Here is a 16,314-nt window from a genome sequence, read left to right as displayed (position 1 = left end):
CACTATGGGAAATAGAATGGAGGTCCTCAGATATCAAAATTAGAACTACATATGATGCAGCAATCTCACTTCTTTTTTTCTTTTTTTTTTAAAGATTTATTTATTGATTCATTCATTGATTGATTGCTATGTTAGGTCTTCGTTTCTGTGCGAGGGCTTTCTCTAGTTGCGGCAAGTGGGGGCCACTCTTCATCGCGGTGCGTGGGCCTCTCATTATCGCGGCCTCTCTTGTTGCGGAGCACAGGCTCCAGACGCGCAGGCTCAGTAGTTGTGGCTCACAGGCCTAGTTGCTCCGCGGCATGTGGGATCTTCCCAGACCATGGCTTGAACCCGTGTCCCCTGCATTAGCAGGCAGATTCTCAACCACTGCGCCACCAGGGAAGCCCCGAAGTTGTTTTCTTAAAAGCATTAACCTTTGGGAAAGATTTATAATTTTTAGGTGTCTTTAATCCTCTTTTGATGGGAAAATCCTGAACATTTTTAAATAGATAGGGCTAGTGCTTTGTGTTACTGTCTTAATGGGGAAAAGATTTTTCAATTTATCCTCATAGTTAATATAACTTGCATTCTTCTTGTTAACTGTCTAGTATATTTTTTTAGGACCTTTTCATCGTCTCTGAAAATAGGCTTTCTAAGCAGTGTTATTTCAGGTTACTATTCTAGGGCTTATTTAGGATCTCCCAAAATATAATCCCTATGCTTTTTATAATCATTTCTTTTTTTTATGACTTTTAAAAAAAATTGTTACTTTTATTTATTTATTTATGGCTGCGTTGAGTCTTTGTTGCTGCACATGGGCTTTCTCTAGTTGCGGCGAGAGGGGGCTGCTCTTCATTGCGGTACGTGGGCTTCTCATTACGATGGCTTCTCTTTGTTGCGGAGCACGGGCTCTAGGCGCACAGGCTTCAGTAGTTGTGGCACGTGGGCTCAGTAGTTGTGGCTCACGGGCTCTAGAGTGCAGGTCAGTAGTTATGGCGCACGGGCTTAGTGGCTCTGCGGCATGTGGGATCTTCCTGGCCCGGGGCTCAAACCCGTGTCTCCTGCATTGGCAGGCGGATTCTTAACCACTGCGCCACCAGGGAATTCCCCATAATCCTTTCTTGAGAGAATTTCTTATTGGTTACATTTTGAAGTTTAATTCTAGATTAAAAAAAACCCCACAAAACATGTTTCCATGGATGAGGGAAGGAACTGGGGTTAGCACATGGTTGGGAGTATATTTGAAGAGCTCACTGAGGGCAGGGACTATATCTCATGTGTGTGGGGTTTTTTTTTTTGGTATCAATGTTAAATTTCTTGATTTCCGTTGTTGTACTATGTATGAAGTTGTCCTTGCTTTTAGGAAAGACACACTGAAGTGTCTAGGGATAAAGGAATATGATATCTCTAATACAATTTTGTATAGTTTTGGAAAAATATGTGTGTGTACAGGTACACAAATATGAGCATTTTTGTGTGGTATATATAATACAGTTATACACACACACACAAAGAGGGAGAAAGAAAATAATAAATAATAATTGGTGAATCTGAGCAAAGGATATATGAAAATTCTTTGTAATGTCGGAAGCAGAAGTTGCTTCCATGGCTCCATGGCTAGAGAGAAGACAAAGCCTGTTCTGGGAGATGGATTCACCAGTTCACTCTGTTCCTTCTTTTTTCTTTTTTTGCTTCCTCTTGCTGTGATGTACATTCATTAAAGGACTCACTTTTGGAATCTTGCTGGAATTAAGTTAATATAAATCTGAAGTAGGTTCTGATAAGATGTATATGATAAGCCCTTGAACAGCCACTGTTTTTTCCATCTCTCTATCCGTATTCCCCAGAGATGCCTGTTGTTGAGTGATGAGTTGATGGTCTTGGAGGGCCTTCTGGGGAGGCGCGGTGTGGGGGGCAGCTTCGGCTCACTGTGGGGTCAAGGACACTGGTGGCGGAGGTACTGGGGATACTCATCGGTGTGTGCTGTCCTGGAGGCCGCCATTTTGACACCAAGACCTGGCCCCACTCCTCACGTGTGTTTTTTATCTTCTGTATTTAGCACTGCATGTGGTACCTAGTGGGAATTCATTAATGATTGAATGAACGTAGTGCCATTCATAATGACTGTTAGTACTGGATTGAGAAAGTGCATTATGTCATGTATTTAGAAAATTTTCTGAAGGTGATGGGGGTCCTGAAATAGATTAGTCTTTTTCTGGATTTTTGTTCCTTATTGGTCACTACATTTTAATGAGAAGGGAGGAGATAGAAATACTAAATTGAGGCATCTTCTTAGCATAGAAGATGTACTGTAATTCATTAATTACTGTGTTTCATTAATTCTAAAATATATATATATTTTTTTCCGAAAGAGCAAGATTACCTCTGCTTTCTGTCATTTTTTAGGAGTAGTAGAGAACTGTGGACAATTTTGCTTGGAAGGTCAGCTCTGAGAGAACTGGTAAGTGGTGTGCTCTTGAATGGATTCTGTGGTTTTTTGTGTAGTTTACATTACCAAAAATACCCTTCTCTTTGAAATAGGAAGTAAACACCTTTTATTATTCCTAAAATTAATTCCTATTTTATTCCTAAAATAGGCATTATGCATTCCCCACTTCTCTTTGCTGAAATGCAGTGTGTCTTATAGCCTAGCTGTTGAAGTTTTCTAAATCTCCACTTTTCTTGGTACCTCAGTGCTTCCTTTTCTGAAAAGATACCAATGCTGCTTGACTGGCTGCTGAGAGTAGGGGTACAAACACCATCTTACTACCATAGGCTAACAAAGATTCTCAGGCCTTTTCTCTGTCTCATATTGACTTGCCTTTTCTTCCTTTTCTGTTTAGCTAGCTGCTTAGGTCACAGAGGCTGAGGTTTTTAGGACATTTCCAAGTATATAATCAATAAAGAACAGTTCTTCATTTGGATCCCTGAGTGTTCTGACTCTGTGAGGCTAAAGTGTTAAGATGACGTATAATTATTACTAGTGTTGTTATTGTAATTAACATAATGAATGTTAACATCATTTTTAGAGTCTTAACATTTTTTGATATGCCTTCATCTGATAATTCCACGTCTGAGAATATATTTTAAAAGAAAGAAATTGTTTTGGGCACAAAGCTGTTTACCATAGTGTTATTCATATAAATAAAGAATTATAGCCAGCTTAAATGTATCTAACATTAGAAGAATGGTAAATAAATTATGATCTAGCCACTTGATAAAATATTATGCAAGCACTAGAAAGGATGTTTATCAAGATTTTCATAATAAGGTTAAATCATTATGTTAGAATGTTAAGCAAAGAAAAGCAGGCTATAGAATTCTATATTCAAAATTATTTCAACTGTGGGGAAAAATGCATATTAGAAAGACTCAAAGGAATATGTTATCCTCAGTGTGATCCTGGAATCTGATTAAAATTGCATTTGTATAATTTCCTTCTTGTTTTCCAGAATCAGATTGAGGCAGAGCTGAATAAACATTGGCAGCGGCTGTTAGAAGGGCTTTCTTACTATAAACCTCCCAGGTATGGCTATTCTGTGGGTCTCATTTGAGTAATTCCCCTGAGGAAACTGACATAGATGAAACCACCCTCATGTAGGATTCTGTGATATTACTGGGTTAGTTAGATCAGAGGGTATATAATTTGGCTAACCAGGGAAAAAGAGTAGGGCGCATTTTTTTCTCTCTCTTGAAGAAAAGGAAATTCCTTCTGGAAATACAGTATTGTTGAATCCATTGTATAACCCTAGTATCCAGGGATGAGGATTTATTAAATACTCAATTTAGATTCCTAATACTTATTTCAGTCCATCATGTTTGTGTGAGAGACTGTCAGCACCAAATGCTAGGATATAGCAGTGAACAATGCTGACACAAAATAGCAGCTGACACTCACGTATTTTTTGCTATGTACCAGTTACTGCTCTAAGCAGTAGACTTACGGTAAGTTATTTAATCCTCACAACAGCCCTTTGAGATAGGTACTATGTTTGTTCTTTGTTTGAATATATAGATTGTTTTTGCTCGGCAGTGGAAAAGAACAATAATAAAATAGAAAGTGGTTAAAAAAGAAGACTCTTTTATCTTAATTCCTAGTCCAGCTCTCATTCTATTATGCATCATAGTTCTCAAGCTGCCCTCATTTCCCTTCTACTTCTGAACACCTGTTGATTTTATTACATCTTCGCCTTCCATCTTCATTCTCTTAGTTTAGTGAAGAACTTTCTTTTTTTGATCATCTATTAACCCTTCCCCCATAATTATTTTGAAGTAACTCCCAGACATCATGTTATTTTATCTGTAAATACTTTACTATGTATCCAGAATATATGGACTTGAAAAAAGAAGATAAACACTGTGTTATCACATGTAGGTATTTTTATTATTATTGTTTCCATTTTACAGATGGGGAAACTGAGGCACAAAGAGGTTAAGTAACTTGCCCAAGGTCACACAGCTAGTAAGTGGTAGAACCAGGATTCGAACGTGGCAGTCTTACTCCAGTGTCTGTGTTCTTAATCATCATTCTGTGTTGCCTCTTTCAGACCTTATTGTTTAACTTTATACTAGCCTTTGTGTTGTGGATTTTCTGTGAAATGTGAGAGTCTCTCTAAAAAAAAAAAAATCCAACAACAGTATGCTTTAGTTCACAGAATGGGCATTTGTGGTTATGAATTTCTTTTTTTAAAGACAAAAGTTCCCTTTGTAGTAGCATGGGATTTAAAGTCTGACAGACTTTTTTTTTTTTTTAAACTGCAGGCTTAATTTGAATTTAACACAGATTTTTAAACATTTTAAACTTTTTTTTTAATGTCCTCTCTCTGTTCCAGGATTCAGCCCAGGGTATCATATTGCATTTAGTTGTCATGTCTCCTTAGCTGTTAGCTGTGACAGTATCTCAGTCTTTCCTCGGTTTTCATGACCTTGAATAGTTTTGAGGAAGACTGGCCAAGTATTTTGTAGTAGAATACCCTCAATTTGGAAGTCTGATTTTTGTTTTTTTTTTTCATTATTAGATTGAGGTTGTAGGTTTTTGGAAAGAATACACTGAGGTGAAGTACCATTCTTATCACATCATGGCAGAGGATACATGTTATCCACATGAAGTCACTGGTGATGTTAACCTTGCTCACTTGTGTAAGGTAGCATTTGCCAAGTATCTCTTCTGTAAAGTCACTCTTTTCTCTTTCCCTACTCTATTTTTTGGAAGTGAGTCACTCAGTATAGCCCGCTTGCAGTGTGTGGGCGTAGTGAAATTAAACTACCTCCTGAAGGGGGTAGCATATATGTGTGTTACTGGGACTCCTTCTGTAATGAAGATTTTTCCCTTCTTCCCCATTTATTTATATATATATTTATTCATTCATTCATTTATTTAGATCATTATGGACTCATGTATTTCATACTTTGTTTATACTTTGTTCCAGCTTTGGCCGTTGGGCGTTCTTTGAGGTTTTGACGTGTCCCCATGCTTTTGTTTTCTGAGTATTTTCTTACTTTCTGGCATTACAAGATGCTCCAGGCTCATCTAGTGTTTTCCCCACCCCAGCTCTAGAATCAGCCATTTCTCCAAGGAGTCCTGATACCTTTTGTTAGAGAATGGTATTAGAAATAAAGATCTGGGTGCTGGGTGTGCTCGCTGCTACTGGAATGTCATAGCTTCTAGGCCTTCTCAGTGGATATAGATAATATATGTATGTATACTAACAGACCTGGTTTTAAAATCACCTCAACTTTTTATTAGCTGTGGGATTTTTGGTAAGTTATTTATTCTTTCTAAGTGTTGGTAATTCCATTTGTAAAATGGGGATAGTAATGTTTACCTTCCAGGATAGTTACAAGGATCAAAAATAATTAATGTAACTAAGTAGATCTACAAATAATATAGTTATAACTATAGTTTGTAACATATACTGTATTTATTACTTAGACATAGTTTTGTGTTATAAAGTCTGTAGAGATGAACTTGTGTGTGTGTGTGTGTGTGTGTGTGTGTGTGTGTGTGCGCGCGCGCATGTGTGTGTATTTTATAGGCACCTAAAAGGCAGAAAAAGGTCTGTGGTAAAAATATCTTTAATATTTTTGTTTTCAACCCCTAGAGGGTCATTGAGAATGAGGAAATGATTCACTGTTCTTTTCATAGTCCAAATTCAGCTGAAAAAGTGAAAGCTAATAAAGATGTAGCTTCACCACTGAAGGAACTGGGTTTAAGAATCAGCAAGTTTTTGGTGAGTAAAAGTTAGCACTGGCTCTGTTTATTACCTGCAGGGTGGATATGCGTGGTTTTGTTGTTAGTGATTGTTAGTGAAAATTCAGTTTATTTCAGTTTTAAAGATTAAATTGAGCATATTATATATCAAAAATGCCCAAGTTGCACCTCTTCTTGCTACAAGCCACAAGTCAAGTTGCCTGACCCTGTTTACTGCATATCGTAGAGTTTTCTTCAGCATACTTGGGGTGTTAGTTAAGTCGCCTACATTGTATTTAATTATGTAGCTGTTTCCTTTTCATTTTGGAAACCCAGATCATGCCTGCTGCTATATTAATGTTCTTGGTGAATAAGCACAGTTGTTTCTGACATGTAAGTTTAACTGGCATGTAAATTACATGTCAGTGGCTGCTCCTTTTTTCTCCTGTTTGGGTTAAAATTATGTTGTGTGAAATCTTTTAAAATAATTTTTGTTTATTCAAGTTCCGTGTTCATTCTAGAGAACAAATCTTTAGATTGCTTTGCGTGCTCTCTGTGGTTTCTGACCTGAGGTGGCTGTTCCTCCCTTGTAACCTCTGTTTTCAGGGTCTTGATGAAGAACAGAGTGTGCAGTTACTCCAGTGTTACCTTCAAGAGGATTACAGAGGTACTCGGGACTCACTAAAGGTTTGTAGTTACGTCCAGCTCCCTTCTCCTGCCTTTATCCTTTTCCTTGTTGGTTTTAGATAATTCAGGATTTTGGTACCAGTTCTCTGCAACAGAGATAGGTGATCAGATACAGCCATTCTCAGGAAAGACTTTGTAAAGCTTTAAAAAAACATATGCTTAAGTCGAGGTCTGTGCTCAGACTTGGAGGGGCCGAGAGGTCAAAGATTGACATGTTAATCATAGAATCGCAGGATGTCAGAGCTGAAAAGGACCTGAGACATCATCTAGCCTTTCCAGCCCCTGATTTTATATATGAGAAACTTGAGGCCAGAGGAGAGGGGCAGGGATTTGAGCACAGACTTGGATACACTTAGGTAAAAAAATGTATCCAGAAATGAATGGGGCAGTTATAATCTTGAAGGGTAAGGTAAAGATGTTTACCTTTTTCTTTGTTAATTGATTTTGCTAATAAGATGGCTCTTTGTTCTTGTTTCTTTTCAGACGGTACTGCAAGATGAGAGGCAGAGCCAGGCCTTAATCCTGAAGGTCAGTGCTAGTCACCATTTCCATTCTTTGATGTAAAATTGGGCAACAGATTCTTGACCTTGTTCTGAGCATTGCTGGCTTTTTTAAATGCAGTAGGATTAATTTGAAGTTTTAAATTTCTTTATCTTTCTTTTTTTATCTCCCCCCACCCCCAAAGTTGTATTTTTGTTTTATGATTTTCTTTGCTGTGCAAAAGGTAAGTTTAATTAGGCCCCATTTGCTTATTTTTGCTTTTATTTCTATTGCCTTGGGAGACTGACCTAAGAAAACATTGCTATGATTTATGTCAGAGAATGTTTTGCCTTTGTTCTCTTCTAGGAGTTTTATGGTGTCACGTTTTATATTCAAGTCTTTAAGGCATTTTGAGTTTATTTTTGTGTATGGTGTGAGGAAATGTTGTATCTTCGACCTTGATTTACATGCGGCTGTTCAGCTTTCCCAGCACTACTTACTGAAGAGACTATCTTTTTCATTGTGTATTCTTGCCTCCTTTTTCAAAGATTAATTGACTGTAGCTGTGTGTGGGTTTATTTCTGGGCTCTCTGTTCTGTTCCATTGATCCATATGTCTGTTTTTTTTTTGGCCGCACCATATGGCATGCGGAACTTCCCTGACCAGGGGTCGAACCCACGCCCCCTCCAAGTGTGGAGTCTTAACCACTGGATCATCAGAGAAGTCCCCATATGTCTATTTTTGTGCTAATACTACGCTGTTTTGATTACTGTAGCTTTGTAGTATTGTCTGAAGTTTGGGAGGGTTATGCCTCCAGCTTTATTTTTTTTCCTCAGGATTGCTTTGGCAATTCTGGGTCTTTTATGGTTCCATATAAATTTTAGGATTATTTGTTCTAGTTCTGTGAAAAATGTCATGGGTAATTTGATAGGGATCACATTAAATCTGTAGATTGCTTTGGGTAGTCTGGCTATTTTAACAATATTAATTCTTCCAGTTCAGGAGCATGGGATATCTTTCCATTTCTTTGAATCATCTTCAATTTCCTTTATCAGTGTTTTATATTTTATAGTTCTCAGCATATAAGTTTTTCACCTCTTTGGTCAGGTTTGTTCCTAAGTTTTTTGGTGAGATTTTCTTTTTTTTTTTCTTTCTAAAAAATTTTTATTTTATTTTGGAGTATAGTTGACTTACAATGTTGTGTTAGTTTCAGGTGTACAGCAAAGTGATTCAGTTTTACATATACATGTGTCCATTCTTTTTCAGATTCTTTTCCCATATAGGTTATTACAGAATATTGAATAGAATTCCTTGTGCTATACAGTAGGTCCTTGTTGATTATCTAGATGTGATTTTAAAAGGGATTGTTTTTTTACTTTCCCTTTATGATATTTTATTGTTATTGTAAAGAAACACAGCAGATTTCTGTATGTTAATCTTGTATCCCTGCTACCTTGCTGAATTTGTTTATCAGTTCTAGTAGTTTTTGTGTGGAATCTTTAGGATTTTCTTTTTTTTTTTATTTTATTATTTTTTAAAAATTTTATTTATTTATTTATGGCTGTGTTGGGTCTTCGTTTCTGTGCGAGGGCTTTCTCTAGTTGCAGCAAGTGGGGGCCACTCTTCATCACGGTGCGCGGGCCTCTCACTATCGCGGCCTCTCTTGTTGCGGAGCACAGGCTTCAGACGCGCAGGCTCAGCAATTGTGGCTCACGGGCCCAGTTGCTCTGCGGCATGTGGGATCTTCCCAGACCCGGGCTCGAACCCATGTCCTCTGCATTGGCAGGCAGATTCTCAACCACTGTGCCACCAGGGAAGCCCTAGGGTTTTCTATGTATAGTATCATGTTATCTGCATGTAATGGCAATTTCACCTCTTTTCTTCCAATTTGGATACCTTTTCTTTTTCTTCTCTGATTGCTGTGGCTAGGACTTCTAATACTGTGTTGAATAGAACTGGTGAGAGTGGGCATAGGATCTCATTTTAACATGGAATTTGACCATGACTTCTGAAGTAGTTTCCTATTTGGTATTTAGTGAGAACTGGGTACATCAGTTACAAGCAATTAGGACATATACTAATGGTATTTTTATATTTGCTTTCATGTATTTGGCCTGTCTATTTATTTATTTTAAATTATTTATTTATTTATTGGCTGCCTTGGGTCTTTTTTTTTTTTAATAAATTTATTTATTTATTTATTTATTTTTGGCTGAGTTGGATCTTTGTTGCTTCACGCGGGCTTTCTCTAGTTGCAGCGAGCGGGGGCTACTCTTCATTGCGGTGCGCGGGCTTCTCATTGCAGTGGCCTCTCTTGTCGTGGAGCATGGGCTCTAGGCACGCAGGCTTCAGTAGTCGTGGCTCGTGGGCTCTAGAGTGCAGGCTCAGTAGTTGTGGCGCACAGGCTTAGTTGCTCCGTGGCATGTGGGATCTTCCAGGACCAGGGTTCGAACCTGTGTCCCCTGCGTTGGCAGGCGGATCCTTAACCACTGCGCCACCAGGGAAGCCTTGCATTGGGTCTTAGTTGTGGCACGTGGGCTCTCTAGTGGCTTGTGGGCTTCAGAGCGTGTGGGCTCTGTAGTTGCAGCACGCGGGCTTAGTTGCCCCGTGGCATGTGGGATCTTAGTTCCCTGACCAGGGATCGAACTGGCGTCCCCTACATTGCAAGACAGATTCTTAACCACTGGACCACCAGGGAAGTACCTGGCCTGTCAGTTTATAGCATTGGGTATTACTTGAACGCCCAACTGAGAAATCATGCTAGAAAACTTGTTTATATCATTAAATAATTCCTTTTATCTTGTATAACTTTACTTGTATCCTAGTTCATGAAGGTTTTTTGCTTTCTTTTGGCCTAACACTGTTTCCATTTCTGTGATTGTTTATACAGATCTAACTTTTCCATTCACATCTTTTTTTTTTTTTTAATTTATTTTTGTCTGCATTAGGTCTTCATTGTTGTGCGTGGGCTTTCTCTAGTTGCGGCGAGCAGGGGCTACTCTGTTGCAGTGCGTGGGCTTCTCATTGCAGTGGCTTCTCTTTGTTGTTGCGGAGCACGGGCTCTCTGCGTGTGGGCTTCAGTAGTTGTGGCGCGCGGGCTTCAGTAGTTTGCGCTCGCGGGCTCTAGAGCGCAGGCTCAGTAGTTGTAGCACACTGGCTTAGTTGCTCTGCAGCATGTGGGATCTTCCCAGACCAGGGCTCGAACCCGTGTCCCCGGCATTGGCAGGTGGATTCTTAACCACTGCGCCACCAGGGAAGTCCCTCATTCGCATCTTTAAGTGATTTTTTAATCAATAAATTTAAAATTGAATGTATTCTATGCAAAGGTGAGTAACTGATTTTGAATCTTTGGGTTCTTCCCAGATTGCAGATTATTACTATGAAGAAAGAACCTGTATTCTTCGTTGTGTCTTACACCTTCTCACTTATTTCCAAGATGAAAGACACCCCTATAGGGTAAGCCCATTTAGTCCTCTTGTTTCTCTTTACCCTGTAAAATTCAGTCCTTTTTATAATTTATTCATGTTTCTGTTCATTTGAATATTTACCTTTTACTCAAGATATAAGTTACTGTTTTGGATTTTTTTTTAAGGTTGAATATGCAGACTGTGTTGATAAATTGGAAAAGGAACTAGTTACAAAATATAGACAGCAATTTGAAGAGCTTTATAAAACTGAAGCACCAACATGGGAGACACATGGAAACCTCATGGTATGTGGTTATTGGGCCCTCCTGTAACGCTCAGGAGAATTGTATATCTGCTCATAGAGCTCTAGGTTAAATTATTTATTCACCTATGAACTTAAAACATTTATAAATTATCATTCTTTAGAACAGTTTAAACATGTGATATGAATCAAAACATTGACTTTAACTAATGGTATTTAATTTGGACCTTCCCCTTGACTTTGTCTCTCAAGTTAATTTATTTTTTTTCTTACCTGAAGTATTCTCTTAGTGGTTAATAAAACTCTAAACCCAAGATTTCACCTTCTTTATTATCATTATCTATTAAGTGTGTGACACTAGTCTAATTGTTTTATCCTAAATCTTAAACCAATGTGCATTTATAGATTTATAGATTAGAACATGACCTTTTTTGTTTTGAAATAATTATTATTATTACGTTTATTAAAACAATTCAACCAAAATACAGACAGTAGCTATTTAAAATATTTAGTAGAAGAAAAGAGCTCACTTGTAATAGCAACAAAAGCATAAATTTCTCAGGAATAAGCTTACTATAATCCAAAATCTAAATGAAGGGAACTTTAAAATGCTAAAAGGATATAAACAGTCATAATCAAATGGAAAGACATGGCGCCTTCTTGAAAATAAAGACTCAGCACCAAGTGTCAGTCCTTCTTATTTTAACCTATAAATTTACTGTGATCCTAGAAAAAATACTAACAAGTATTTGCTTTGCCTTTTATTTTGAAACTAGACAAGCTAGTTCTAAAATTCATTTGAAAAATAAATAAGAATAGCCAGGAAGTTTTTCAGAAAGGAAGATAAGCTTTATTAGATAATAAGACTAAAATAATTTAAAGCATGGCATTGGTACATGAATAAATAGAGTGATGAATAGCACATAGTAGAAAGTCTAGTGTAGACCAAATGCTGATAGGGAATTAGTGTATGATAAAGGTGGCATTTTGAATTAATGGGGAAATGTTGGGTTATTCAATAAATGGTGTTGGAACTACTGGGTAGCCATCTGGAGAAAAATCAAACTGTATCTCTATCTCATTCCTTCTACCAGAAGAAAATCAGAGAGATATCAATGATATAAATTTTTAAAATTCAACTATAAAAATACTAGAAGACACATGGGAGGTAGTTTTGTTTTTATTTTTTTGGATTGGAGAAGACTTTTTAAAGTAAAACACAGGACTTCCCTGGCGGTCCAGTGGTTAAGACTCCGCGCTTCCACTGCATGGGGCACAGGTTCCATCCCTGGTCGGGGAACTAAGATCCCTGGTCGGAGCACTAAGTGCCGTGTGGCCAAAATAGGTAAATAAATAAAACTAAAGTAAAACTCAGAAGCCATAAAAGAAAAAAGAAAAGATAAACCCAGCAACATCAAATCAAAAACTTTTACAAGGCAAAAAAACAAAAATAGTGCTATAAGCAAAGTCAAAAGACAAACTCATAGCATAAAGGGTTCTTGAAATAGAACGCCTGTAAGTCAATAAGCAAAACCGAACAGAAAAACAGGCAAATGAAATACATATTTACATGACAACACTCATATCCAAGGGATGGGATAATGGGCACTCATACTTTGCTGTTTGAATTTGTATACTTTTTAATGGGAAACATTATGACAATATCTAAAAATTGAAAAGCACATATTTCTTGACCTAGTAGTTCCACTTTAAGAGTTTATCCTATAGATACATTCACACTTACATGAAATGACTGTGTAAATGACAAATCTGTAGCATCCCTCAGCTTTATTCAGGTATAATTTACATCCAGTAAAATTCATTTATTTTAAGTGTACAGTTTGAATTTGGCAGTTGTATATAGTTATATGCAGTAACCACCTTCATGATCAATATATATTGATAGAACATTTCTGTCTATCCAGTAGGTTTGCAGTTAGTCTGTGACCCCTGGCCCCCAGCAAACTACTAGTCGGAATGAATGAATGTGTGTGGCATATTATTGGAAGGAAAGACAAAAACCTCTAACAGTGGTTGCCTCTGGGGATAGATTTGGATGACTGGGCAATGGGAATTGTAGGGAGGGTTACTTTTTTTTTTAATCTTATTTTTATACATGTTTTACCTAATAAAAATAACTCGAAGGATTTAAATGTGTTTTAAAATCTGACTTTATTTCTCTCCCATTTTTCTTCATTGGTTGTGCAGACTGAGCGCCAGGTGTCTCGCTGGTTTGTTCAGTGCCTTCGGGAGCAATCCATGCTGCTAGAAATTATTTTCCTTTATTATGCATACTTTGAGATGGCACCTACGGACCTATTGGTATTAACCAAGATGTTTAAAGAGCAAGGATTTGGTAGTAGGCAGACTAACAGGCACCTGGTAGATGAGACCATGGATCCTTTTGTGGATCGGATTGGGTAAGTCTGAATTGAGGTCTTAGAACTTGTACAATGTTTAGAGTTTAGAGCATTGATATTAGCGTGGTCCTGTGAATGGGTGAAGGGAGGGGCTAGGTGTACTTTTCACTTAATGGGTGGGGAAATAGATGGGTGTACTACCATGTTCTAGGTCATTCAGGGAGTGAAGACTTGGATTGAGAGGGATATCTTTTCTCAAAATAAGTATCACATTCTATTCTTTTACTTACTGTTTTCATCTAAGAGTTCATCCTTTCATTCTACAAAAAATTCGTTGAGCAACTGTTGTAGACCAGGCACTGTGCAAATGCTAAGCAGACAGTGATAAATAGGGGAGATGTATTTATTCCCTGCCCTCTTTGACGTCATAGTCTATGTACTTTGAATTTTATGGAAATGGGTATGTCCACATTTTGAGGCCTGTTTCCTCTGTGAACAAAAGTACACACTTGACGGACTTCCCTCATGGCGCAGTGGTTAAGAATCCACCTGCCAATAGAGGGGACACGGGTTCAAGCCGTGCTCCAGGAAGATCCCACATGCCCATGGAGCAACTAAACCCATGCACCACAACTACTGAGCCTGCACGCCACAACTACTGAAGCCCACGCGCCTAGAGCCCGTGCCCTGCAATAAGAGAAGCCACCGCAATGAGAAGCCCGTGCACCACAACGAAGAGTAGTCCTAGCCCCCGCTTGCCGCAACTAGAGAAAGCCCGTGAGCAGCAATGAAGACCCAACACAGCCAAAAATAAATAAATAAATAAATAATATATTAAAAAAAAAATACACACTTGACCATTGAGACATTTGATCTGGCCTAGATGTAATTGGTGGCTGTAGAAACCTTTAGTACTAGATCTGTGCTTTGAAGGCAGAAACCACATGAGCCTACCAAGCATTTAAAATATGGCTGGTGGACTTCCCTGATGGTCCAGTGGTTAAGATTTTGCGCTTCCACTTCAGAGGGTGCGGGTTTGATCCCTGGTCGGGGAGCTAAGATCCCACATGCTGCGCGATGTGGCCAAAATAAATAAATAATAAATAAAAACTAAAAAATAAAATAAGACTGGTCATGGGAATTCCCTGGTGGCCCAGTGGTTAGGACTCTGCGCTTTCACTGCTGAGGGCCTGGGTTTAATCCCTGGTCGGGGAACTAAGATTCCACAAGCCGAGTGGTGCAGCCAAAAAATAAAAAATAAAATATGGCTGGTCAAATTGAGATGTGCTGGAAGTGTAAAATACATATTGGATTTAGAAGTCTTAGTACGAAAAAAGAATGTAAAATAACTCAACCTTTTTGACATTAAAGTGTCTTACATTTCACATTAGTCTCCATTGAGGTTCAGAGTAGCATGTATGACACCACGATATTTTTCTTTCCAGCTACTTTAGTGCCCTTATCCTGGTGGAAGGCATGGATATTGAATCCTTGCATAAGTGTGCTTTGGATGACAGAAGAGAACTGCACCAGTTTGCCCAGGACGGGCTTATTTGTCAGGTGAACTTGGAGCAGCCTCTTAATTTTTTCAGATGGTTTGTAGTTAGTAGTAAGTTTTTAACCACTCAACTATACTGCCACATAAAATTTTCCTTATTGTGGAATTTGTGGTTCTACATTGTTAAGAAGTTAATTGGATCTGGAAGAAGTCTCAGATTTGTTAGTTATTTTCACAGAGGTGAGAGTTGGATCTGTGAGACCAAGTAGAGTGACTCAGGGAGATGATATAAGGACAAAAGAGGCCCAAGGACAGAACCTTGGCCATTGTCTGCGTTTATGGAGCCTGTGAAAGAAGAGGAAAGGGGAAGAACATGAGATGGGATGGTCAGAAAGATAGAAAAAGAGGAGAGATCTGAGAAAGTTCTAGAAGGATCAGGGAAATTTTCTAAGGAGTCTCTATTTGAACATGTATTTTATAATCTTAATAGTACTTAAAATCAGAGAAAACTGGGGGTAAAGGGAAGAGTAATTGAGGGGTCTAGTAACGAAGTGGCTGTGGCTTGGGAAGAGTAAAATGTCAGAATGGGAGAGAGGGGCCACTGAGGATGAATGGAAGACTTATTAAGCATGGTGAAGGATCCTCTGGAAGGGTCTTGACCCTTTCTGTTAAGTGACACAGATGTTGTTTTCTCTTTTCATTAGGATATGGACCGTTTGATGTTGACCTTCGGGGACATTCCACATCACACCCCAGTGCTTTTGGCTTGGGCTCTCCTCCGTCACACCCTGAATCCAGAAGAGACAAGCAGTGTTGTCCGGAAGATAGGTGGCACAGCCATCCAGCTGAATGTATTTCAGTATTTGACCCGACTACTCCGCTCACTGGCCAGTGGGGGAAATGATGTGAGGCTCGGGCTATTGGTGTTTGAGCATGAGAGTGGGCAAAGAGCGGGGCAGAAGCTCATTAATGAGTCATGATAATAATAATAGTAATTGGCAAGGACATGGATAATGATAATAGTTTTGTAACTAACCTTTATAGAGCATTTACTGTGACAGACGTGCTCGGCACTTTCTGTACAATATCTTGTTTCATCCTTAAAATACTTCTGTGCACTAGGGCTTATCATCCTATTTTACACATTAGGAAATTGAGACTGAGGGAGATGGAATTTGCCCACAGAAACAATAAATTGGCAGTAAATGGTGGATACAGTTTGAACTATGTCTGACTCTTTGCCAGTATGTTATGCTGCGCCATTTAGTATCTCTTAGAAGATAGCTTTGGTCATAATGACTGGAGAAATCTTTTTGGGGGGCTTATTCATTCAACTGTACAGGATGAATTAGAAATTCTCTTGAGTCTTGTGTTGGGACTTAATTTGAGTGACACAGTTTAATCAGCTTGTTTTGACATGCTAAAGGAAACCTCAGCCAACTTGTTGTCAC

At 38.5% G+C, this 16,314-nt stretch overlaps 1 protein-coding gene across 1 annotated transcript in view; it reads left to right on the top strand.

Annotated features, from left to right (window-relative positions):
* NUP188 (nucleoporin 188) overlaps positions 1-16,314 on the top strand; it is a 44,115-nt gene that overhangs the window by 4,246 nt on the left and 23,555 nt on the right. Inside the window, exons 2-11 of the mRNA XM_068552857.1 lie at positions 2,386-2,440; positions 3,432-3,505; positions 6,125-6,209; positions 6,776-6,856; positions 7,340-7,384; positions 10,700-10,792; positions 10,929-11,048; positions 13,214-13,425; positions 14,811-14,925; positions 15,568-15,768. Coding sequence (XP_068408958.1) covers positions 2,386-2,440; positions 3,432-3,505; positions 6,125-6,209; positions 6,776-6,856; positions 7,340-7,384; positions 10,700-10,792; positions 10,929-11,048; positions 13,214-13,425; positions 14,811-14,925; positions 15,568-15,768 — 1,081 coding nt within the window. The remainder of the gene's footprint in view (positions 1-2,385; positions 2,441-3,431; positions 3,506-6,124; positions 6,210-6,775; positions 6,857-7,339; positions 7,385-10,699; positions 10,793-10,928; positions 11,049-13,213; positions 13,426-14,810; positions 14,926-15,567; positions 15,769-16,314) is intronic.

The sequence above is a fragment of the Eschrichtius robustus genome, chromosome 10 (assembly GCF_028021215.1).
Source record: "Eschrichtius robustus isolate mEscRob2 chromosome 10, mEscRob2.pri, whole genome shotgun sequence".
NCBI classification, from domain to species: domain Eukaryota; kingdom Metazoa; phylum Chordata; class Mammalia; order Artiodactyla; family Eschrichtiidae; genus Eschrichtius; species Eschrichtius robustus.
The sequence above is the reverse complement of the archived record's forward strand: the minus strand, read 5'-3'. Positions and strand labels throughout refer to the sequence as shown.